This window comes from Neolamprologus brichardi, chromosome 7 (genome assembly GCF_056152115.1).
Source record: "Neolamprologus brichardi isolate AB-2024 chromosome 7, ASM5615211v1, whole genome shotgun sequence".
In the NCBI taxonomy this organism is placed as follows: Eukaryota; Metazoa; Chordata; class Actinopteri; order Cichliformes; family Cichlidae; genus Neolamprologus; species Neolamprologus brichardi.
The window spans coordinates 53326318-53349997 of NC_142110.1; the positions used below are offsets into that span (position 1 = coordinate 53326318).

Genomic DNA, 23680 nt, shown 5'->3' on the forward strand with positions numbered 1-23680 from the left:
CCTCCTCCAGAAAATCTTATGTATGCAAACACGCGTTGCAACTTCTTATCTTGTGCGCTCTTTTTATTTTGACAGCGAATGCGCACCTGTAGGACCACTTATGTGCACCCCTGGTTATTTAGCTCATCATTTTGCAGCCACAGAAATTCTTTTGTCCATGAAACCATAAAGCTGCACTTTCTTTTTGCCTTATAGTCTGATTTGCCATAACTTTTCCGTTTTGTGGTAAGCTTTTCTTTGGCTGTCACTTCTTCACCCTGACCTGTCTTATTTGGCTCAGCAGAACTAAAATATATATTCTGCTGCTTTTACACAGGCACTCACATAACGCTCAGCGATTCTCTGCGCGATCAACCTCTCACGTGTTTAAGCTTGCTGCGGGAGATTTCACTTGTCATGTTTGCATAGCAAGCTAACGATTGATAAGACGATGTCAGAGGAATTGGTGCGCAAATGATCGTCACTCACCAATCAGTGCTGTCGCTCTCTATACACAGTTCGCGCGATTGCAAAGTGAAAGCAAAAAACAAGCACAAATTCTGGCTCACCGATGCCAATGACATAATTACCCAGCTACATTTCCGAAAGAATGCAAAAGCATTGACATATATTTTTCCTTCCTACGATAGCCCGACGGGCAGGGCAGAGATAGATTTTGGTAGCCCAACTGGAAAAATCGCTAGTCCCGGGACGTCGGGCTAGTGATTTTGCGAGCCCTGCATCTGAGGCAAAGATGAGCCAGTTTCACTGGAATGGTTACAAATTCCTCTTGGATTAAATTCACAGAAATATTTCACTTTGTAAACAATATATGATATTATGTGGTTGGAACTTCTCCCTCTATGCAAAATCTAATGAAAAAAAGGGCACAAGTTATATGTGAACAGTGACCGGTATAAAAAAAAACTTCAAACATCAACATTCAGGCCCTTAAAATATCACTCCAACCTCTCTGATCATAGCAGAGCTTTTGAAAACCGGTGTAATTACATCAAACCTCACGAAGACCTCAGGCTAAATTTCACAATTGCTATGAATTTAGTGGTATTCAAAGTCAAAACTAATCTTTTAACCCAATCTGGGTCTCAGTAGCTTTAAAATAAAAATCTTCCAGGTCATTTCATTGCTTCCATGCTGTATGCCTTACACTTCTTCCTTCAACTGAAAGAAGGGGCTTCTTTTCTTATCATAACAAATTAGCAATAAGAGCTATTTGAAGGGATTTGGAGTAATCCACTCAGGGGTTTTTGTTATCTTTGATGTTACGCGTTTTTGGATGCAACAGTGGCCTAATCTATGAAGATTTTATTATCTATCCTATGGGAAACAATAAAATAGTTTTATCTTATCCTAATAATCAGTTCCTAACCACTGAATGATTTTGAATAACAAATGCACCTTTTGAGCAGTATAAATTTCTTTAACTGTCAAGAGAACAGGGTGGCTGTAGCTCAGTGGCAGAGCAGGTCAGCCACTAATCAGAAGGTCGGTGGTTCGATCCCAGGCTGCCTCCTGGCTGCATGCCAAATATCCTTGATACTAACAAGATACTAACCTCATATGAATGCCTACTGGAAGAGGGCCCAGTGGCGCCTGTGTCCGGCAGCCTTGCCTCTGTCAGTGCGCCCCAGGGCAGCTGTGGCTACAATGTAGCTGCCATCCCCTGTGTGTGAATGGGTGAATGACTGAATGTAGTGTAAAGCGCTTTGGGGCTAGAAAAGCGCTATACAAATGCAGGCCATTTACCAAGAAATGTAGTAAAGTCATATACAAATAGTATTGAAGCAGAAAAATTATTTTCTGGCCTACTGTCTGTTCTCCTTTCTTCAACAGCAGACAGTAGAGAGTATCAGCACACTTACATTCAGATATTTAGTAAGCTTAGAATCAACAATTAAAATAATTAGCCTAAAATAAAAAATTATGTTTAAAGAACAAGGCATCAGATCAATCATCTTTAGCACCCTGCTCCCCAGGTTTTGTTAAAGATTGAGATATTTGCTTTTGATTACTACCAAAGCTTATAAGCTAAATGTGAGTATTTAGGACAGCCCTAGACTTTTCACTTCATGAAGGAATGCAGGGAGCACCAAAAGGGAACCATTTAGCATAGTTATCTCTCCTTTTGTACAGCCAGGATAATGAGATCATGGAAAAAGCACCTGAAACAGGCCCTGTGTTACATCAGCAAACTTCTGGGCACACTTCTTATATTACTGGACTCATACCAACTCTGAAGAGGTCAGTTTGCTGCTCTGCTGATCACAGTAAAAATCAATATGCCATTAAAGCACAGGAATAAAGAAAAAGGGGCGAGGGGGGGCTATTTCACTCATCAACTCAGAGGAAAGAACATGAAAAGGAATAACAGACTAATAACTTTAAAAAATGAAAGTATGAATTATGTTTGGCTTTGTTTTGTTAGTAAAGAGTTTGTATAATGTGCTTCATTTATTTCTCTCTGCAACGTAGTCAATTCTACAGTAAATGAAAAATGAATTAAAAATAACAATAAATCCCCACTGGGAAACGTTTTACTGAAATTATTTTGATGATGAATTTTGATGCATCGCTTTTTATTTTTTTTATTTATGCAATTACAAAATTCCAATTAAGCCTTTAATTGAATTTCAACTTTAAACATAAGAAGTCCAACCACCCACTGAAAGGCTTTGAATGAAAAGAAAGAACAGAAAGTGATGAGGTCACACGAGCACAGAGGGTAACCCGGAGAGGTCGAGGAGACAGATGCTCACCTAGAGAGGGAGCAGTGCAAAAGTCCATGGATGCTTTTGCCTTTATTTTGAAGGGTCAATGCGTTGACTGAAGAGCAAGAACAGCAGGCCTGTGCTGTCAAAGGAGGAGCTCTTTCTTTTCGACTTGTCTAGACTTTTGCTGGTGGAAGCGAATCATGCAAGGTATATAATGACAGGGATTCCTACACAGACCACTGACTGTCTGAGTTGCAGAGGTTTTTGTTTTGTTTCACACCAAACTAGTGTTATGGGTATCAGAACAGCTTTAAACTCTAATCACGGGAAATATGAGCGAGCTATTTTGAGTCTCATTAGCTGACAAACCCTGTCCCGAATGAGAAGAGTGAGGAAGAATCTACTTTCACTGATAACTGGTCATTAAGCTGTGAGGGTCACACCAAAGAAAGAAAGAAAAAAAACAAATAGCCCTATTGTTCTACCAAATGTAGCCTCAACTTTAAAAAAACAAAGTTGCACAAAATGTCCTGGTCTGGTTTATTAAGTGATTATTCAGAACGTTACATACAGATTTTTACTGACCAGACAAAAGCACCACCCTCAGAGATGGAGTGAAAACTGATGTCCCCCTGAGTGGGTCAATGCAGCGTTTTCTTGTGCCTCCTCACGACAGTGGGCGTTCAGCTGCAAGAACAAATATTTGGTGGAGATGCCAAACCCTCTCTCTGACACACATCAGGCTTTGTCCAATAAAGTGGGGTGGAACAATGCCTCCATAGCTCGGTATGACCCCCTAGTCCAGGAGGAGAAATTGGTCACGATTGATTTAAACTAAAGAGCTACATCTTTAAATCCACGGTGTTTTCACAACTGTGGTAAACAAATTCCCCCAAACCAAATGGCTTAATTAGTAAAATTACTGAAAGTTTACTTTACGTCAGCTGAAAACTACCTGACACCAGGTCACAGATGTGTTTTGGTTCATTTTGTTAAAATAAGCAGTCAAGTGTAAATTTTGCATTAGTTTGCATACTACCGCTCAAAACAAAATTATTTTCATCTGCAGCACGAGCTGTAGTTACTCCTCACTCGTCTCCAACTATGAACAAAATCATTATCAAACACCATCTAAAAGCGGGTCTGTGTTAGGATGTTACACTAACTTTAATGTTAAATGTTTAAGACTTTGAGTGTGAAATTATGATGATTACTTCAAAGTAGGTTTGGTCTTATAATAGTTTTGTAAATGGTACACGTATTCAATCACAGCTCCACCAGCTGCAGCGTGGAGTAGCAACATATGTTCATATTTAAATAGCACAAAATTCAGTGAGTTACAAAAGTCAATAAGTAGCCTACCTGCAAACTTACGGGCAATGGCAACTTTGAAGAAAGAAAGTACACTCAGAGGCATCATAACTTGGGTTAAAAGGACTTATTATGGTACACACACTAAATTTACCTATGTCCTCATAATGAATTAAAGCCAAAAAAGACTAGCAGGTAGAACACTCTTCAAATACAGTGCCCCCCTGCCTCAGCCTTACCAACAACAACAAAACTGATGATGATATGAAAACAATTTTTATTATCACTTTTTAGGATCAGCTATCAACTGTCTCATGTTAGGTAATATGAAAATAACTGTGAAAGTACAAGGCACACGTGTCCAGGGCAAATGCACACATGTGCCGCCAACCATACATGCAAAACTTCCTGTAAAATATGAACAGCTGTTTGAGGCGGTGGATGACCTTACGTAAAACAACTCTTGTTTGCATGCACTGCAGGTATTTATAGAAATAACTCCTCTGATGGTCTGAAAATTTATGAATGGAAGTCGATTCATGCACATGTGCATAACGCACTCTTGCTTTAAACTATAGTGTTTTTTTTTTACTGTGCTAGCTTGTTATTTACTTCTGTCTTGTAACACTGATAAGAAGTATGAGCTCTCATAGGTTTGCTCCTTTAATAAGAAGAGCTTCTTGTGGCATTTATGTAACAGGTCATTTCTGCATGTCAGTTGTTAGTCATAGCCAACTCAAGAAGGAAAGTTTGGACATCAAATGAAAAGTTCTGCTGCAGCTCGGCGTCTCTTTTTTCACTCCAACAGTATATCAGAACCCTTTATGACTGTTACCCATACCTTTGACTAATCCTGCTGTTTGTCTGAACTAAATGAATCACTGTGCAAATATGACTTAAGTCAGAAATACTTGACTTACAGCACTGGTCGTTTTCATCTGCAGTAGCACCTGTAGATACTCATCACTAGGGCTCAGCGGTGGCTCTTCTTTCTGTTCCTCTTTTTGTGTAATCACAGAAAGAGCACTGTCCAGAAAAACAAAAAACTCACTTCTTCTCCGCAACATGGTCACTGTTTTCATGAAGCAACAGGATAGGAAAATAAGTCGCAAATTAATCCGTCTCACTGGGATAAAATAGAAAAGAAAAACCTGTCCTGGAATAATAATTGAGTGCTGATAGTTTGAAGATCCAGAATACAGTGGTGCAAAGACTCCTGATAATACCTAATATGCAAACATTTTCATTTCACAGGGGCCAGTGTAAACTCCGAGAATGCACCAAGAATAAGAAGCATAATGAGAAGGAACTAGCACAGAACTTGATTAAACCATGAAGTCATTAATCTGATTACTACACCCCCTTCTACCTTTACTACCCTATAGGCTGCTTTGTGGCTAATCCTGCAAACACACATTAGCCATTGTTCCTGCTGAGCTGTTTTTCTTCTTTTTGGAGGATAAAGCTCTTTAATTCTTTATATAACACGGTCTGTGGAATGAAGGAAACTTTGAACTTTGGAAAATGCCCAATTTGAATGAACTGTAATGAATTTATATTTTAGTCTGTCAGTTGATAATCATGTCTCATTTCTTCAAGCTGAATGTTATCTACATTTAACTGTGATAGATTCCCTGTCCATAAGCTTCATAAGATTATATAAATGGATCACTAAAGCAAGAGGTGTACTGACTGTCCATTACATATAGGCTGATCTATACTTTACCTAAATCTGGCACTCTAATTTGCAAACAACTTGCAATTGAATAAACCTATACCAGCATTTTCTGATATTATCTTATTGCAGATATATGCTATTATAGCACATAGGAAAGATCCTCTGTGAACTCGTTACCTGAACTACTGTTTTAAAGATTTCAGCCATAATTACTATTGCTACTTTTTGTTTTATTTTTTAGCAGCTAAATTATGAGAGGAGTGCTAAGTGCTAATGGCAGTGCTGGTCAAACTTATCACCAGTTTGACCAGCTCAAGGCATCCATAGCTAAGGGTGTATTACAAAAACACAATCCCTCTCGTCATTGCTAAAATAGAAAAAATACAACTAGAATTTCATCCCCTATAAATAAATAAGCTATGAAAAGACTTCTTGCGGTGTCTGTCGGTCTAGTGTCAGATAATGTAAAATAAGGAGCTTAAAAAAGCTCCAACATGCACCAAAACAGTCTCAGCACCCACCTTGCATTAAAAGCAACCATGTCTCAAACATAAATAACTTTTAAGTGTGAAGACACTTTAAATGAGAGTGGTAACTGCACAGCGGCAGATTGCTCATCTTTGGAACCAGCCTTAATTGGCCATTTAAGGAAATGCACCTTTGGCACTTGGACATTGGCTTCATTTTTACAGGCCCAGAGGTTGCTGTTGGTAAATAAATACAGACACATGCCAAAGCAGTGAGTTAATACTGACATCAGGTTCTAAATGACACCCCTGCTCAGCTGTCCCTAATAGTATAGATGCCGGGTTTCAAGGCAGTCATGCTACATGTTGCCCTGACATGCCCGATTTAAATACTTTCCACTGAATAACATATTAACAACATGTTCCTTTGCAGTGGCTCAAACTATAATGTCTGAGATTACTGCACATCTTTGTCAACAAGTGTCAGTCTTAAAATCAAATTATGGCTGCCATGGGACTTATGTAATTAAAAAAAAAAACACACACACACACACACAAACAAATTGCACTGCCTTATAATTACGTCTGCTGGCAAACATTGTGGTTGTAAATGAGAGACTAGATTAAACATGTTTGCATCTTATGTATTTTACACTTTGACCCAACTGTCTTGCTAGAGACTATCTTCAGAAGTGACATGGAACATTTATTGCAAATGCTTCCAACTCACTCCAGCTTAGCTTCAGATAACAAGGGTCAAACCACTTTCTTTAAGGTGAAGGCGCACATCAGCAAGAAGTCATTTATACTTGAGTGGCGTAACACAATTTAAAAGTGAAGTCATACAACTACTGCTAGCGCAGTCAAGGAGGAGTGTTGCAAATACAACAGAGAGCGCTGTTTTTCACTAGTGTACTTGTTAAACTAACACAGCTAAACAAAAGCCAGTAATCTGCTAACAGGCCACACAAACTGTGGGACCATAACTGGATTTTATAAATCCATTCATTTCTCTCTCTTTTAAGCTCATGTTAATATATGTGTACTACTTCTCCACAAGGTAAAGGCCTTAGGGAACATGGAGTACTTTCACTTATCTAAATGAGCTGAGATATGTGCTACAGTTTCCCAGGCAATCTCTAAATTATGTGGCAGTCGTTTCGCTCCACCCTAACATGCCTCATCTCAGGATATGAGTAAATATGCCTCTTTTTAGGGGCTGCCTGACAAGACAGGCAGATTACTCATCATGGAGGCACTTACACACAAAAAACACATTGACAATTCTAAGTTCTATGCAGTGTTTTCTATTTTAATGTACAGTATATGGAGGGCAACACTTATTCAGGGAGAAATGTGAGGGACATAGCTGTTACTGAATGGGAATCAGGGTTAAAGATTTAAATGGCATTTACTGTTAAAGCTATTTTACACTACAATCAGTGCTCTCTGTCCTCTCCGTCTGGCATCATTAACTATTAATTATTAATGTAAGTGCACACAATTTACCTTCTACCTTATTCAAAATACCAGTCTAGCTGAGACAAAATAGGTTTAATGCAGAATCCTGCAACAGCAGAATCCATTACAACACTGTAGTTTTCCAAGGAAGCCTCAAAAAAGCTCACACAGTTACGTATTAACCATAAAATATGAAGTCAGTTCTTCTTCTTCTTCTAACTGTAAAGGGAGGAATATCACAGATATAATCAACACTGAAGGGACTGAGACTGATGAACCAATGCCTGTTTAAGAAGTTGGTGCATCCCCCCCAAAAAACTACAACACATAAATGCTGTATTGACATGGTCAAAGCAAACAAACAGTATTTTAAAGCTGTTTCCAAACGAGTGAACATGAAGAGAGCATAAGAGACCAGAGCTACTGAGCAATATTAAAGAAAGGTATGAGTGGTCTAGAGTAATTGGTAGAAATGGAGTCCCGCAGTTAAAAAAGTGGGAGACAAACGTGTAGTAACTGGATGTCTGCATGGTCCAGTTTTTATTACCACTAAATCATTTGACATGAATAAAGTCTTGAAGTAACTGATAATATGGTCTGAGCACATCTTGAATAAAAATGAACAGGTTTCCAGAAGGCAAAGTATCAGGAAGTGCATTCACAACAACCACTAAACTCATCTTTTCAGCACGTTCTCACACACACACACACAAACCTTGATGGTTCCTAGATGTGCTATCACATACAATTTGTCTTTGGGGATAACCAAAATGTAAAAGCCGCAAAAATAACAGACAATAAATACACTACCAACACTACAAGTCACACTTACAGTATGCGGTACAATATAACAGCAATTAGGATAATACAGACAGCTACAAGGTTCAGGTGGCAACATGTCAACTTGGAGTGACTGCAGTTCAACAGCTGTATATTTGCCACTGTCACAGCAATGATTAGAGTCTGACTTTACAAATAACAAAAGAGGTGGTGACTAAAGATTAGAGGTTACAGTTACACTCTGTGGTGGGAGGAAATGAGTCACATTTCCATGGACAACATGACAAAACAGCCTAAACCGCTCCCATTGTGGAGGAAGTCACGTGTCATCTGAAAAGCACCAAATTTTCACATTTAAGAAACCAGCAAATGGGAATCAAATCAAATTCTACTTTAAATCACCAGATCTAGATTAAATCACCAGATCAGGTCTAGATAATTTTAAAAAATGCTGTGAGCCAATTCTGTATGAATACCGCTTTCTTCTGCTCTTCACTCCTTAAGAGCCTTTAGAACAAATCCAGATTCATTCATCTTTGTTTTAGCATCACAAGAGCTTAAAGGAGGAGGAGAAGAGAAAATGGACTGGAAGTGGTATCGCTGAGTCAGCAGGTGGGTGGTGACGGGTACAAGATTTAATGGTGAGAGCAATGGTGGTTGTAGTCTGCCAAGGGTTTCAGGCTCTGACCCCCACTGACTCCAACACACTGATAGAAAGAAACAAGCTAGCTCAGGTTTCAGTCCTGGAAGTGCCCTGAATATCAATAGAACACCAGGAGGGATGAGGCTAGACCCCAGGGGAGCTTGAATCAAGATGAAATGGAACAGCAGAAGACACTGGGGAAATATCTGCCTAACACTAGACTCCAAAAACACCACCAGGAAAAGAGCCCTGAATACTTCACTGCTGCAAATGCAAGACTAAAACCATCAGGTGCTGACTTAAAATTTCCAATTAAAAATATAAGAGAAAGCAAGCAAGTTTACAAATCCTCTCCAAACTGTACAACTTTCCCTTTTGATGGCCAATACACAGATCCATGTCTTGGGTGAAACTGGCAATACAATACAATGCACGATCAAAGAAACTGGGAAAGTGCACTTCACTTCTGTGGGATATTGTGTCTTCATTCATAAATCCAGTGAGGCTTCTGTAAAGCTCAACTCACCTTAAGCTGCTGCTCTTTGAGTAGAGTTTCAGCCTTGTCCATGTTGCCTCATCAATTAGTTATGTCACAGGAAAAGACACTTTTACATCCTACAGGCAGTGCAGACTTAGTGGACTCCAACATAAATGTGAGAAAAGCAGCTTCTGTCCAGTTCCCAAATTATCCACATGAGAGAAGTGAAACATTCAAGGTGTGTCATAATGGAAAGCTCTATAGTCACATTGTAAAGCCAGAAGGTGAGGTTAAGTTCTTTTTTCAGTTTTCACAGCTATGCAACTTTGGTTTTTGAGAATATTATGTGCATCTTCTTCTTTCATTGATCTTCATATAGTAGCACCTCTGCAGCTTAAAGCACCAGCTCTACACTGTGCATCTGAGCAACATCTCAGAGGAAATGCTGCGGTCTTGCTTTCTTCAATACTTCAATCTGACTTGATTTAGATTTTTTTTTTTTTTAATTAAAGGTGACAAGACCTCTATAGTTAGGAACAAAATTTTAATTTTAATTTTTTTCTGACACCACGTCCACATTGAAACAGTCACAAGTTAGACCACATTTGACTTCCTTCTTGTTTCGTTCCATTCGGTCACATTTGTACATAATGCTTATTCCCTTTTGTGCATGCATGTGATTCTAATTGTTTTACTCAATTCTCTGCTTTCACAAAAAGAAAGCCAGTTATTTCCTAACAATCTTGCAAAGACTTTGATGCCAACTTACTTTTTATAGCATTTTGTCAGAATGTAATGACGTTTAATATCCTGGTTAGGTTGTATTGTCAGTGGCAAATGCTGTTTAGAAATAATGTTGCAAACCACAGCAAGGCTCTTCTGACACACTGTTTCTGTAACACTAACTGGTACTGTGACAAGGACATGAGTGTGATGGCATGCCAGTAAACATTCTCAAAACCTTTCTTTAAGAACACAGTAAATGCTATTATCAGTGCTGTGATGTTGCACCAAAGGTATTCAACATTTTGGAGTTGACTGGTTGGTGCTTTACTCATTGTGAGTAATGCAGTTCAAACAATAAAGACCCACCACAAGTCAAGTTCATTTATTTACCCTGTTAATCTTTCTAACGCTCACATTTGCAAGCCACAAAAGTAATTTGATACAGTTCTGCTAACACTTTATTCTCTATTGTGATAAAGTTTCAGTTATACTCTACTGTCTCCACAAAGCAGCAAAGGGAGAAATATCGCCATAAGATCTGTTTGCACTACCTCACCATGTGGCTAAGAGTTTAGAAACTGTGCTCTACTTTTACTTCACTTCCTGAAATATCATACACTTTCCTGTTCAAAGCGAGAAACAACAGGATGAGCTTGTTGAAAAAGTTCAGTGCATGTCGTGACTCAACCTTCATCTGTCACGCTGCATGCTCCTTTTAAGGCTAATGTCCAGTACTTTGTGTTGTGCCAGGCTAATAACTACAGCTGCAATGATTAAGCAATGGATGGTTTACGCAAGCAGAATTTTTGATATTCATCCATTCATGTTCAGCTATGCTGTTCTCTCTAGATTTATAGCAAATGGATAGCGTTGCATTAAGTGAGTGCAACATTACACTCGAGCCTTGTGACAGCTAATGCTCATATTACACTGCCAGAAACCGTGCACTCATCTTAAAACAGTTATTATGATAACCATTTTATTGTGAAAACTTTTCTGCCTATAGCTCTTCAAATGTGAGGGATGTCTACTTATATTTGTTTAATAAACATCAAAGTAACTGGATTGTACATAATAAAGATCGTGCATAGCTGCAGGGCACAACTAAATGTACATGCAATCTAACCAACAACATACTGGTTAGTTACATCCTTGTTCTACTTAAAAGTGTGGGTGCTGCCCCAATAGCATAGCTGAGGTTGCTGGGTTGGGACGACAGCCCAATTAGCTGTGTGCATTGTCCACCTGCAGAGCACTGCTCAAATCAGCCTGCATCCCTATGGCATGTTGAAGAATCAAGTGTCTGGACTCTATTCAGCCTGCTAAGAAAAAAAGCAAGCATCTGGTTGTAATACATTATTCTCTGCAAAAAGCCAGACTACGTTTAAAAACTTGTAAATGCTTTCCAGACCAAAAGGTACACATGAAAGTCTGTAAAGTACCTCAAGGGTATGTTGGCTATGCATAACTACCTAGGCAATAGCATTTGTCGGCCAAGCATTGTGGTACAAAAGTGAAAATACACAGAGAGCAGAAAAACTGCAAAAAAAATGTGGAGTGCCATTGGTTTTCTTTGTGAACTTTGGACCAGGTAAATTACTGGAGAATTCAGTGAGTGGCTCCCCCTCCTTTTTTTTCTGAAATGAAAAAACATCCCTACGTTAACTATCTCCAGACCCCTTGATGTCTACTAGAAGAAAAAAATTCAAACTTATAACATTGACTTTAGAGTGCTGTTTGTGTCAGGGCAAAAAGGCTCCAAGCTGCAATCCTAAAGAGACTGTAATGTGATGTATTGCACACAGGTAAAAACCAAGCAAATAAATTTCTCAAGCTGAACACCTCATATTAAAAGAAGCTGTGTTTGCAATAAATATTTGCATGAAAAACGGTGCAACGTGAGTTTATGTAAATACACTCTGACCCTCCTGGCGGGTTCAAATCTATACTCCGTGCTTGGCTTCATGCATGTCTGTGCCAAAGCACAAACTAGCACGTGTGCTATATTTAAAACGTGCAATTAATTGTGAAACAGCCAACAAGCAAGCACCTCCCGGGGGGAGAAGAATCACTCTTTCACACTTGCAACAACTACCTATTATCGAGTCATAAAAAAAAGAATCCGACAGGGTGCTGTAATCTTCATTACTGCTTTGCTTTTTCCTTTTTCTTTACAGGGTTGCCTTACAAGTGTGAGCATGTGTCTGAATACAAATTAGGAAATGCAAGCTAGCTTGATGAGGGCTACTTCCAGGTTGTAAGAAGTTCAACACTGCCTGAAAGTCAATTTCAAAGAGGAATAGGCTTAAAAGTGACATCATGGTAGAGGAATTTATTGTAGTCGGGTCACTGGGCTTCTACTTTGTCTTCTGCTGCTGCTCATAAAGGTCTTGGTGACTCCAGGAACCATATTATTGTCTTTTCAGCCAGGCCGATGTAGTATGCGGTTTCTTTTTTTTTCACAGCAACTATCTTGACATGAAATAAGAGATAAACGCAGGTGTTACTAATCACATTAATTACACCTCTGATCCTTCGCTAATGTGATTAGCAACACCTGCGTTAACCTGCTATTTCGAAATAGCTACTATGGCAAAACTTTTTACTTCAAAATCTATCTGAAATCTCTCTATAGATGCAAATACTTTTTAGAGAATGCAAATAACTACACAGCTTGGGGGCTTAAAAGTAGCGACTGTAATAAATCCATAAGTAGTGAAATGAGTGTAACCTGCTACTTAGTGGAAGAACGAGTTCAACATTTGCCTCTGGTTTTAGTAACCTCACGATCAGAGATGCACAACTAGGGGAACTTAACCTTATCTACTTCCTCTGTTTGCTTTGATAATGCAGCCTGTGAGATGTGCGCATTTATCTGCGGGTTAGCCACGCATTACACGGTAACAAGCAAAGAGAAAAAAAGGCAACCGTCGCCGCAAAGAGAACAAACAGCCACAACGATTTGTCTGCGCTGGGAAACGGGAATTGCCGTGTTATATTGCGAGGGGGTGTGTGCAAAAGCGTGGTTTGAAAGGCTCAAATGTAAACTAAAATGGATGGCGAGCTAACGCTAGCTGCCCATATTTATGCACCATCCCCTTCTTGCTAACAACACCATACCACCTCGTAGTAATAAAACACACAATCTCAAGAAATAACTGCTACAAATTAGCCCCCCTTTAGCTTATGTCATCGAACACTAACACGCATAAAGACGTGCTCGCTGGACATCGTTTTTAGCGGAAAAAAGCGGGGTACTGCGCATTGTCACACGCGTGTTTATTCTGAGAACCGTTATACGCACGCACACGGACTCAATGATAAAGCGAGAGCAAACGTTACAAGTGCACCAGGACTCACCCATAGCTCTGTCCCCCAGCTCATGGTTTCAGTGTGATGTCCTAGGAATAATCCACAGCTCGTACGAGGTCTTTCCAACACACACAGCGCCGATAGCAGACGTGATTTTTGCCTCTGTGGTATTCGCCTGTCAACGCTGAGAAGGAAAAAAAACGCTCCTCTCCTTGTAGGTTTTTTTTTTCACACTCTCATCCTGTCTGACACAAGATGGCCAAGAGCTGCAGCATAATCTTCAAACAGGATAGTCTTGCTAAATGCAGCGCGCGGGCACAAGCGCCAATGACAGCTGCTTCTGCGCGCGCACAGCCGAGAAGAAAAAAAAGCCTGGTGGGGGGTGTCACTGCGGGGTTGTCCAATAAAGCTTTTACCGATATCTCCGCTCGCTCACTCTCTTCGCTGTGTCATTGCACTAGTGAAAAGCCCGTTTAGAAATGCTATATGAATGCAGGGGGGTGGTGTGAAAAGGGTCGCCACCCTTGGCAGATGTTGCATTGAATAGTCCCAGAGGGTTTCGGAGTAACTTCTGGCCAACAAACCCTACTTTCTTTCTCGTCTTTTGTCAGGGTCCCCCCCAAGCCCTTGTCTGATGAGCCATGGCGATCACGCATGACGCCGACAACGCCTTTAATGTAACATGTACCTCACAAGATCCACAATATGTTTCATACTTATAGGTTTGATGTATATTTTCTATCTACTTAAAACTTTGCGTAGCGACAGGTGGCCGTTGTTTGCGTCATCTAGCGCAATTATACATAAAACTACTTAGGGTAGCTAAACTAGTTTAGTTCTCAAATAAAAAGTATCTTATACTTGCTCCCTCTTGTTCCAAATTATATTTTTATGTTCCCTACAATATACGCTAATTAAGTATAAATATAACTATATGTTACAAATAGGGAATTATTTTCATATTCAACATATCATCCAGGCGTAAACATTGATCTAATCAGGCACCTGTAATGGCCATCACATTTATTGTGATGATTTATGTCGATCGTCTTTATTAGAAAACATTTCAGTCACGCACTATGCTTTCCTCCGTTACTATAGCAACACCGCCATCTGTTGGCAGAAAACAGAGACACACCAGTCCAGCCACTGTGCGTATCAGCACAGATAAAAGAAAACAAAAGCACTACAAAAAGAGGACAGGGATCGTGTTTGTGATGCCTGGATTAAAATACTAATAAGGATCAAATGATTTTGAAGTAGTTTTGAATTGTGCACGGTTTTTGGGGACTTTGAATGAAACTGGCCATGTCTTATTTGTTACCTTTGTGCTTGTTAAAGTGGAAATGTTACCTCATGTCAAGCTCCATATTTATATTCTTGGACTATATCACTGTACATCAACATATGATAAAGGTTCTCCAGAGCACAACACAAAATAATTTCAATCAAAACATTTTATTATTTTAGATAAGGGGTCACCAACATGGTGCCCACGGCCACAAGGACCACGTCACCAGTGGCCTGTTCTAAAAAATAGCTCACCATAGCGCCACTTAGCAGTGAGCAGCATCTAAGATTTTTGTTGCTATTCTTTTTTTTAAAAAATCACACTTGCATTGGTCTAAATTTAAAAAAAATAATAATAATTAATTTAAACAACAACAAGTGTTTCATTTTAGATCAGGACTACTGGTCTTCACAGCAACGGTTGCCGTGGAGACAAGCTAGCTGTCAGCAAAGAGGAGGAGATGATGAAAACATCGTGCAATCCAAAGGCGAAGACGCGTCGCTGATGGAGGAAACTGAGTCGACACTTGATCTTGCATTTTTAACGGACATTACTGGAAAACTGGACTATTTGAACGGTGAGCTCCAAGACAAAGATAAGATTGTTGCCGACATGATGCAACAAGTCCAGACGAACATTTTCTCTGTGCATTTATAGAGAAAAAAGGTGCTGCACTTTGAACAGCACGCAATGCCAGGGTCCCCACTAACATACAAAGAAAGCAATACCAGATGTTCTCAGTGGCAACATAACAATGTCATGGTAAAGTTGGATTTAAATATTGAAAAACAGATGTGTTCGTTAAATGTACTATATGATCATTTTAAAAAATGCTGCAGATTTGGTGACAAGTTCAGTAAAATCAGAAACTTGATTTTTCTTTGTTACATAAGTGATCATCTGTGCAAACATGGTGCATGATTTGTTAAAAAATTGTTAGTGGCAAGTGACAATGTTGTACATGTGATCATTTGAAAATGTAAATACTCGCAGAGACTTATAGAACCATAAAGTGTTGCATGTTTTTATTTATCTTTATATAAGAAAGTAATTGAATATATCAGTCTAAACCAATATTATAAAATACTCAGCCAGCAGGTTCTCAGCTTTAGAGAGCCCACCTGCTGTGCAAACGTCCTAATCTGAACATAATCATAAAAATGTTATTAAGTCTACAAGTATCTTTAAATGTCATTTAGGGGAAACAATCTGTTTTTCATATGTTTAGAAATGTTTTAAACACAATCACATCAACTTATTTTATTGTAAATTTCCTTTTTTGTTTCTATGTCCGACTTCACTTTGTCCCTTTGTAGTCGATGCTCAACTTGCTTGCAAGTCTAATAACATAAATAATTTTTATATTCTGTAAAATTGTTGTGTGAAATAACTGTGCTAAAAGGTCCCTTTCACACAGATTTGACTGTTTTGACATATCCAGTTAATCATCCAGTTAAATTCTGTCCTTTGTCCTTGTGTGACAATAGATGTTAGCCTCAGGCCATCAGCTCTTCAGCCTCTGAGACGACCAAACCCGTGACACTCCAATGCATCTCTCTCCTATATGAGATAAAAAGCAGATTCTGTGAGACGCCTTTCAAGCAAGCTGTTAACTCTCAGAAACTTGTCCTCTGATTCAGTTATGGCTTTGGGTCTGCCAAACCTCTTCCTGTCACAGTTTGCCCCAGTTTCTGAGTGCCTTTTGATGGTGAAGGAAACTACTCGCTGACACCTTCACTTTCTTTGCCATTTCTCTGTAGGAAAGACCTACATTTTTAAGTGTTATGATGGTATGTCTCTCTTCAATTCTCTTAATTGGGTTTTTTTTTTCGCCATTTTTGTAGCAACACACTACTTTCTGCAGTACAACACTTTTCAACAGATGCTCACGAGGGTATGGTACCACAGTATGTTCCAACAATGCAGACAGAGGGGGTTGTAAGTAATCCAGAAAAGTTGGAAATAGCACCAGCTTTCAAGGCTTGATCAACCTCTATTGCTTTAACAGCTTTAAATTATTAACCCATTTTGTGTTAGCTGAAAAAGGCCTTTTTGTATAATTCTGAAATGTAGATTATTTTTCAGTTTTGGGTAACCTTACTCTATTTAACCTCTGGCAGTTCACCACTTAATTTTTCCACCATTTCACACTATTCATCGGACTTGAACAACTTGAATTGTTTTGAAAATTGCAATTATTAAGACTTTTATTAAGTTTCTTAAACATTTTTTTAAGTGCAGTTTATGATGATATGAGTGTCTGCACTGCCATCTGCTGGCTGTGTTGGCTCAATTCACTGACACTGTAGGAGAGAAAACTTCAGACCTACCTGTTGATAATGATGCGGTAATATGTTGTGTGGTAGACAGAAAGAGGAGAGGTTTTCTGTAGGTAATTTCTAAGGATGAAAAATAAATATCAGTGAGATATTAAGTCATGAATCTATTGATTTGATGGGACAGTTCTGACTTTAACTGTTTCCTGACCTTTAAGTCTCCTCTTGGTAAAACATTTAGTAACAGACACATGAAAAACCATCAAATTAAATAATTGCTCCATAGCAATAGAGAAAAAACTTTAAGTGGAACTGAAATACCCTAATGTACTGTACATTTATATCACCAAACACTTTGATGTAAATAATTGTAACTAATAATAAATTTGTTTGCAAATTTTCTGCTTAAGTGTCATTTCAAATTTTCAAAATAATTTGCTAAACATGTTTGTGGTTTTCAAAGTAACAAAATAGAACTTTTTGCTACTTGAATTTCGTGTGATTGTAGTTCAGTTGTATTAATACAGTATGCCAATGAAAAAATAATTGTAAAATTAGACATGAGAAAAGAATGATACCGAACAAGGCAAATAGTTTTAAAGGTGAAATATAAAGGTAAAATTAAAAGTAGTCAAAAATAGTGCATTGAGCCGTGGACCCCTGAGGGTTAACCTGATAAAGCGTGAAAAATTAGGCTTACACTTTTTGTAAAACATTTGTTCATGACAGTGCAGATCTCTGTGATTTTGTGTTGATTTGTATTGTTTAACAATTTTATTATTTCCACGAAAAAAAGAGTTAAACTTAAGTTTTAAGATTTGTATTTCTAATTGAACCACCTCATGTTATATAGCTTTCTGGATGTACTATTTATGGGCTACTTCCTTTTTATTATATAGGTTATACAGTAGATAAAATGAAAAATTCACGTTTGATAATGTGGGCTAAAGAAAATTTTTAAAGTTATAGACTATGTTTACATGAAATGTGTATCATTCATTTTAACATATATGTATATATTTTATATTACAGAAATTTAAAACCTGCATATGTGTAAAGAAATGGCTTTGATTTTGCCACCCCATTTGCTACACTCATGCCACCCTAAGAAAATTTCTCTAGATCCGGCCCTGAAGAAGAGAGATTGTATTTAAAGGTAAGAACTTTTCAGTTGTATTTGACAAAGAAATACAACCCATCTGGACAGATGGGTTACACCACACAAGCCCTCTTGTTGCACTCTTCCATACCATCATAAAAATAAAAAATAAATACTTAGGTTAATAAAAACATTAAACAATGGTTTAGAATGAGTTTATTGCCCAAAAAACACAATAGAATCCAACACATACATCTGTAACCACAAGATAAAATTATTAAGGAACTTAATTGCCAAATTTGTTATCTAGGTAGTTCTAAAGAGTTTTTGGACCTGTTCATCTCACGCTCTGTTTTCAATAATAATCTTAACTGATAAGGGAAGAAATGAATGCTTGCACCAGTTATGCTTACCTTGAAAAACTCTGGACCTTCGCCCCAAGTTTAGTAAAACATACTCAGAAGACAGAACATAAGAGGGATCTGTTAAAATGCCATGTATCTGTCTGAGGATGGTCTGTTCTAGTAATTCTTGATGATTTAGAGGAGCTGTTCTGCCCATAATCCTCCCTGCTGTCTTAAAGTTAAAATTTGAGCTATGTTTTTAGGTGTGAGACAGACTGGTCTAAAATCATTGTTTACCTGGGGGCAGGCTTTATTAGGAACGCAAATTAACAATAGACTTTTTCTAAAACTTGGGAACAGAATGAATGTAAACAGAGAGCTGGAAAAGCTGAGGCCAAACTGCTATAAGCTCCTCAGAAAAACAATTTAAAATGAAAGGTGACATACGATCCGGTCCTGTGGAGTTATTTGTGTGCAATGATTTAAAAATCCAGTTGACAGAGTCTGGATCAATTAAAATTCTCTCTTTGTGCAGATTACAATTAACCCCCTCCATGATTTGACTGCATTCTTCTTGATTGTCCTTTTCAAAACCAAGTTAAAAATGATTTCGCTTATTAGCTCTGGTGATATTGTTAATGGCAGGCACAAGATCATTACATGTAGGAACCTTTTAAAAACAAGAGTGTTCATACTCACAGGTGTACACACGGGTGCTCACACACAAACTACACCCTTTTTGGCTCCTACCTTAAAGCACACTGTGTGCTGTCGATCTTACGTGCTGCACAATAATGTTTAACATTTAGTATTTACTGTTATATTCCCATAGATCATCATGATGTTGTTTATTCTATTGCTCTAGTCTTCTTCTGCTTGCTTTCTTTTTTTCTCAACAGGTGATCCAAGAAAAGAAAAAGAGGGGGGGAAAAAAGACAAAGGTGGTGAAGCAGATTTTCATTGTCTTATCTCTCTATCTCTTTTCTCCTTTTTCTTTCCCTCTCCTTCTGTTAACTTTCTTCTGAACTTTTCTTCTTGTTTTACTTTCCCGTCCCCAAGTCCAGTCTGGCCTGATTACAATAACTAATTTAATATATAGTAATAATAATAAAAATAACTAATAAAGATCAAATAAGCTATGACAATCAAGTGGACCAGTATAGCAAAAGGCCCACTTGGGAAAGTAAATCTGTTGGGCATTTTTCTTGGCCTTCAGACAATAATTCTGATTGCTACAGTGCCAGACAGGACACACACCAAAAAAAAAAAAAAAAATGGCAGGCACAACTTTCTTTTTTTGTGTCCATATTGGTCCTGCTTCTAATAGAATTAGCCTTGACTCCTTCAGTGTTCCCTAGACATGAAGGCCCGTCTCTTACTGTAGATGCAGTCCTATATTTCCTGTGTAATGTAAGGCTTATTGTTTGGATATTTCTTAGTGTTCTTTGAATTAATGAAAAAAGAAATACAAGATGTAATTGATTCTGCAGCAATGTTAATATCTGCATTGTGAAAGAAGATGTTCCATTTAGTACACAGAAGGTACTAAATGGAACTCAGCTCCTCAATTTTATCAGCAGACAGTGAGTGAAAGGGATGGATGAACTGAATAAGGTTGAATTAAATTGAACTATTAGAACGGACATAGTGATCAGAGAGTTAGAACAACTAAAAGAAACTTAGATTAACCTGAAAGGAACTGATGAGGGTTAACTGGTATTTGACATAAGTCAGGATTTAAAACCAAACCGGAAGTGGGAGGAGAGAGAGATTTTTGTTTTGTTTTGGTGTTTGTTGACTTTGTTTACACATTTTTATATATATATATTTTTTATAAAATCTCTGCTTTTCATCAGTCTAAATAATGCATATTATGCATGTGTTTCTCTTGTATTAAACATCTGCTGAAATTCTGGCCTGTTACATAAGGGAAACATAACTCTGTGTTACTTGTCTATCCCTTTCTTTATTGAGTGAAACAAACCACGAGATTATGACAGATACTGGTAATAATGTAAAACATAAATGTGATGCCCCACTACACATGCAGCTATCACCTGTTTGTTGCTTTTATTCTTAAGATGAATTATTCTTGAATGAAGACATTGATTTGACACAAGTAAAAATATGGTTGATGGTGTGTCAAGAGATGTATTCTAAATGACACTTCTTCAGCTGAGAGTCTAAGAGTGAAGACACACACAGACGCTGCAGTTTTAACTTGCAAGGGCGTTTCACAGAGCGCTCACATCAGAGAGTGGGGCCCTGTGATCAGCGCCCTGTTCTTGCACTTGTCTTTTATTCATACAGAAGGAAAATGAAAACATTTGTTCAGTGGAATGTTGATACGTGAGCATGTGCGTATGTGATTGTGCGCATGTGCGTGTGTGCGAGGTCAGAACTGCTTGTTCAACTTCTTACTATCGCTGTGGGAAGATTCAGATACAAATATCAGAACACGTTTCATAAAGAACAATCAGTTCTGAGCAATGAAAAGATCATCATGCAGCATTCTATCACAAATAAACTTATATCATTAAAAGCTTATACTGGCTACTCAGTACAACCTTCCCTTAACATTCCCTCCTGTTGTCAGTATAACTTTTAAGTGAGATATCAGTATGTAACATCTTGTTGTACATTTTCTGTCACATCATCATTAATCACACAAAGTCTTCACATTCCAACAGGTCGGGGTCATCATCATCATCATTTGTCACGGCTATGTATGCAGCTACAGTGGAAACGATTATGCGGTTAATCATGAGTTTTAGACATGGCAGGATACATGTTCCAAAAACACAAAATAAAAGTAAAAATACTCCAACTCCGATGAGTAAGATAAGATAAGATAGAACTGTATTAATCCTATTAACTGTAAAATTCGGTTTCCAAATAGCACAGCACCGACAGAAGTTACAGAATGTGAGCAGAATACTATATATACACATATATAAATACAGAGACATATATAAATAAGAGTATACAAAAGGGATAAATAGAATAAATAAGAATACAAGGGAATTGCAAATATTTCAAGCATTGAAGTCTATTGCACCGTTGGTTATTAACAAAAAGTATTGCACAGTGAAAAGGCAGTAGTTGTCTTTTTAGCACCTGTAGCCAGGAGCCAGTGTAAAGCCAAAAAAAACCAGTCACTTGTATCACTTACATAGTCCTGATTTTGGGCCTGCTGGATCCGTCTCAAGGCGTTCAGGGCGCCAGTCATGTTTGATGAGTGTACATTGTCTGGTATGTAAGTGCAGCAGGCGTTGTTGAAGAGGACGCAAAGTCCCCCTTTCTCTGCTAGTATCATGTCCAAAGCTACTCGATGTTGCATCACTGCGATCTGTAATGCATTAATTTCCTGATTCTGCTGATCGTGTCACGCTGGACGGAGGCCAGCAACTTGAACAGAAACCAAGTGCAGACACACAGAGCGGAGGCAAGAGGGCGTTTTAACACAATTTATTGGTAAATATATAATATGGGTGAAAACACAATAACGTGGCAAACTGTGGTGTGGAAACGTAGCCGTGGAACTATTAGCGTGGCATGAACGTGAGGACAACTGGATCTAGGCAGGTAAGTATTGGTCACACTGGGGAGAGAGGAGAGCGGAGTTAGAGCTGGGTTGAAGTGGATTACCAGAGAGGGTAAGTATGAGAGTCTTTTCAGCTTACGTGCAGGAGGTGGAGGTGTGGTATCGAGGGGGAGGTGAAACGGCTGACCTGGGGTTCGTTGGATCCAAAGTGGTGAGTGAGCAGGAGGGCAGGCAGGTGAGGTTTGGAGATATTTCCCAGTGAGGTGGAAAGGAGCTGAGATCCAAGTGGTGAGCAGCAGTCGACACTGGAGAATAGGTCCTGAAGCACAAGAAACAGCGTGAGTCAAACAACTTGAGATTAGCAGCATGAACATGGGAGCCGGTTACCAACATTAGGTAGTTGACGAACTGGCAGGGAGAAGATGACAGCGCAGAGCTTAAATCCCTCTTTGGCCTGATTGCCCCAATTAGCTCCAGATGCGTGAAGCTGAGGAAGTCCTGCCCACGGGCGGAGCCAAGGGTGCTCTGGCACTGATGGAAAATCCCAGCTGCTCACCCAGACCATGACAGATTGTTGATCTTGCACGAAGCGTTCAAGAAGAGTCCAAAGCGGTAGTCCAGAGTTTCGATCCTCAGCATGTTTTTTCCGGTTCCCACCCAGGGGAACAATGTGTGGATTACTTTCCGTCCGGTAGTCCACAGTTTGAATTCCTTGGGTATGTTGCTTCCCCATATCGGGTCATGTGGTTGAAGTTTAGGGAACGTTGATCTTCTTTTCCGGCGTGCTGTAGAAGTGGTGTTTACTGCGGTCATCCTGAAAGTGTGGTCTGACAGGAATATAGGAGCACATGTTCCTGTCCAGCCTGGGGGCAGTATGAAATATGCCCATTGTCCACATAGCCAGGCCATTCCTTGCACCCAGTACGTGCCGTTAGAAGGTCCACTCATATTCACAGGGGCACCCTCTCCGTGGCCTGCAGTTTGGACACAGTTTGTCGTGTTTCCAACGGGTGTGTTACCTTTCTCTTGTTGATAACACATGGAGTGGTTCTTCCCTGGGAGTTGGCCCAGAAACACTGGGAAGTGGATGGATGTATTCCAGTTTGTCACGCTGAAATCGATCCAGAAGAATCGATCACATGTTCCATTACTAAGTCCAACAGCGTGTGGGATTGTGTTGTTGGTGATGATTCGGCTGTGTTGGAATCCAATGCCAGCGAAACTGGCTGCACACTTTGCTTGAGTGTTGTTCATATTCACCATATAGTGTGGGGCGTGTCGATGTGCTGGGCATATGAGAACAGACATAACAGTCTGTATCTGCCGATTCCGCCTTGGTCCTGTCGTGGATATAACGGTACCAGGCATTGTTCATCCAAGGGTGTATGTGGTCTTGCGTCATGTCTCTTAGGTGGGAGTTGTCGTGCGTCCATCTTTTCTGTCTGCCTCGTGGTTCGGCTGTTGTTGGCGTCAGCTGGGGTCCTGTAAGGGTGAGCGTCGTAGTCAAGGTAACCAAGAGGGTCCACCTTCCCATGGTTGCACACAGGTATGTCACACCG

At 39.1% G+C, this 23680-nt stretch overlaps 2 protein-coding genes and 1 pseudogene across 20 annotated transcripts in view; all 3 read right to left on the reverse strand.

Moving 5' to 3' along the window:
* Window positions 1-14002, reverse strand: part of fnbp1b (formin binding protein 1b) — a 55037-nt gene extending 41035 nt beyond the window's left edge. For 5 of the 19 annotated variants that reach the window (XM_035910361.2, XM_087843839.1, XM_087843838.1 and 2 more), the window contains exon 1: window positions 4943-5240. In XM_035910361.2, coding sequence (XP_035766254.1) covers window positions 4943-5104 — 162 coding nt within the window. In that variant the 5' untranslated portion in view covers window positions 5105-5240. Of the gene's footprint in view, window positions 1-4942; window positions 5242-13615 lie in introns of those variants that run through there. The other 14 variants (XM_087843840.1, XM_087843845.1, XM_087843842.1 and 11 more) reach the window with 8 other exon arrangements.
* An 8033-nt stretch (window positions 14003-22035) lies between these two features.
* On the reverse strand, window positions 22036-22854 carry LOC148102219 (uncharacterized). The gene is made up of 3 exons (XM_087843851.1): window positions 22513-22854; window positions 22261-22440; window positions 22036-22178 (listed from the first exon to the last, which is right to left on the reverse strand). The coding sequence occupies exons 1-3, from the start codon at window positions 22852-22854 to the stop codon at window positions 22155-22157; spliced, it is 546 nt and encodes a 181-aa protein (XP_087699977.1). The 3' UTR covers window positions 22036-22154.
* A 21-nt stretch (window positions 22855-22875) lies between these two features.
* On the reverse strand, window positions 22876-23663 carry LOC148102220 (uncharacterized; annotated as a pseudogene).
* Window positions 23664-23680: the final 17 nt, after the last annotated feature.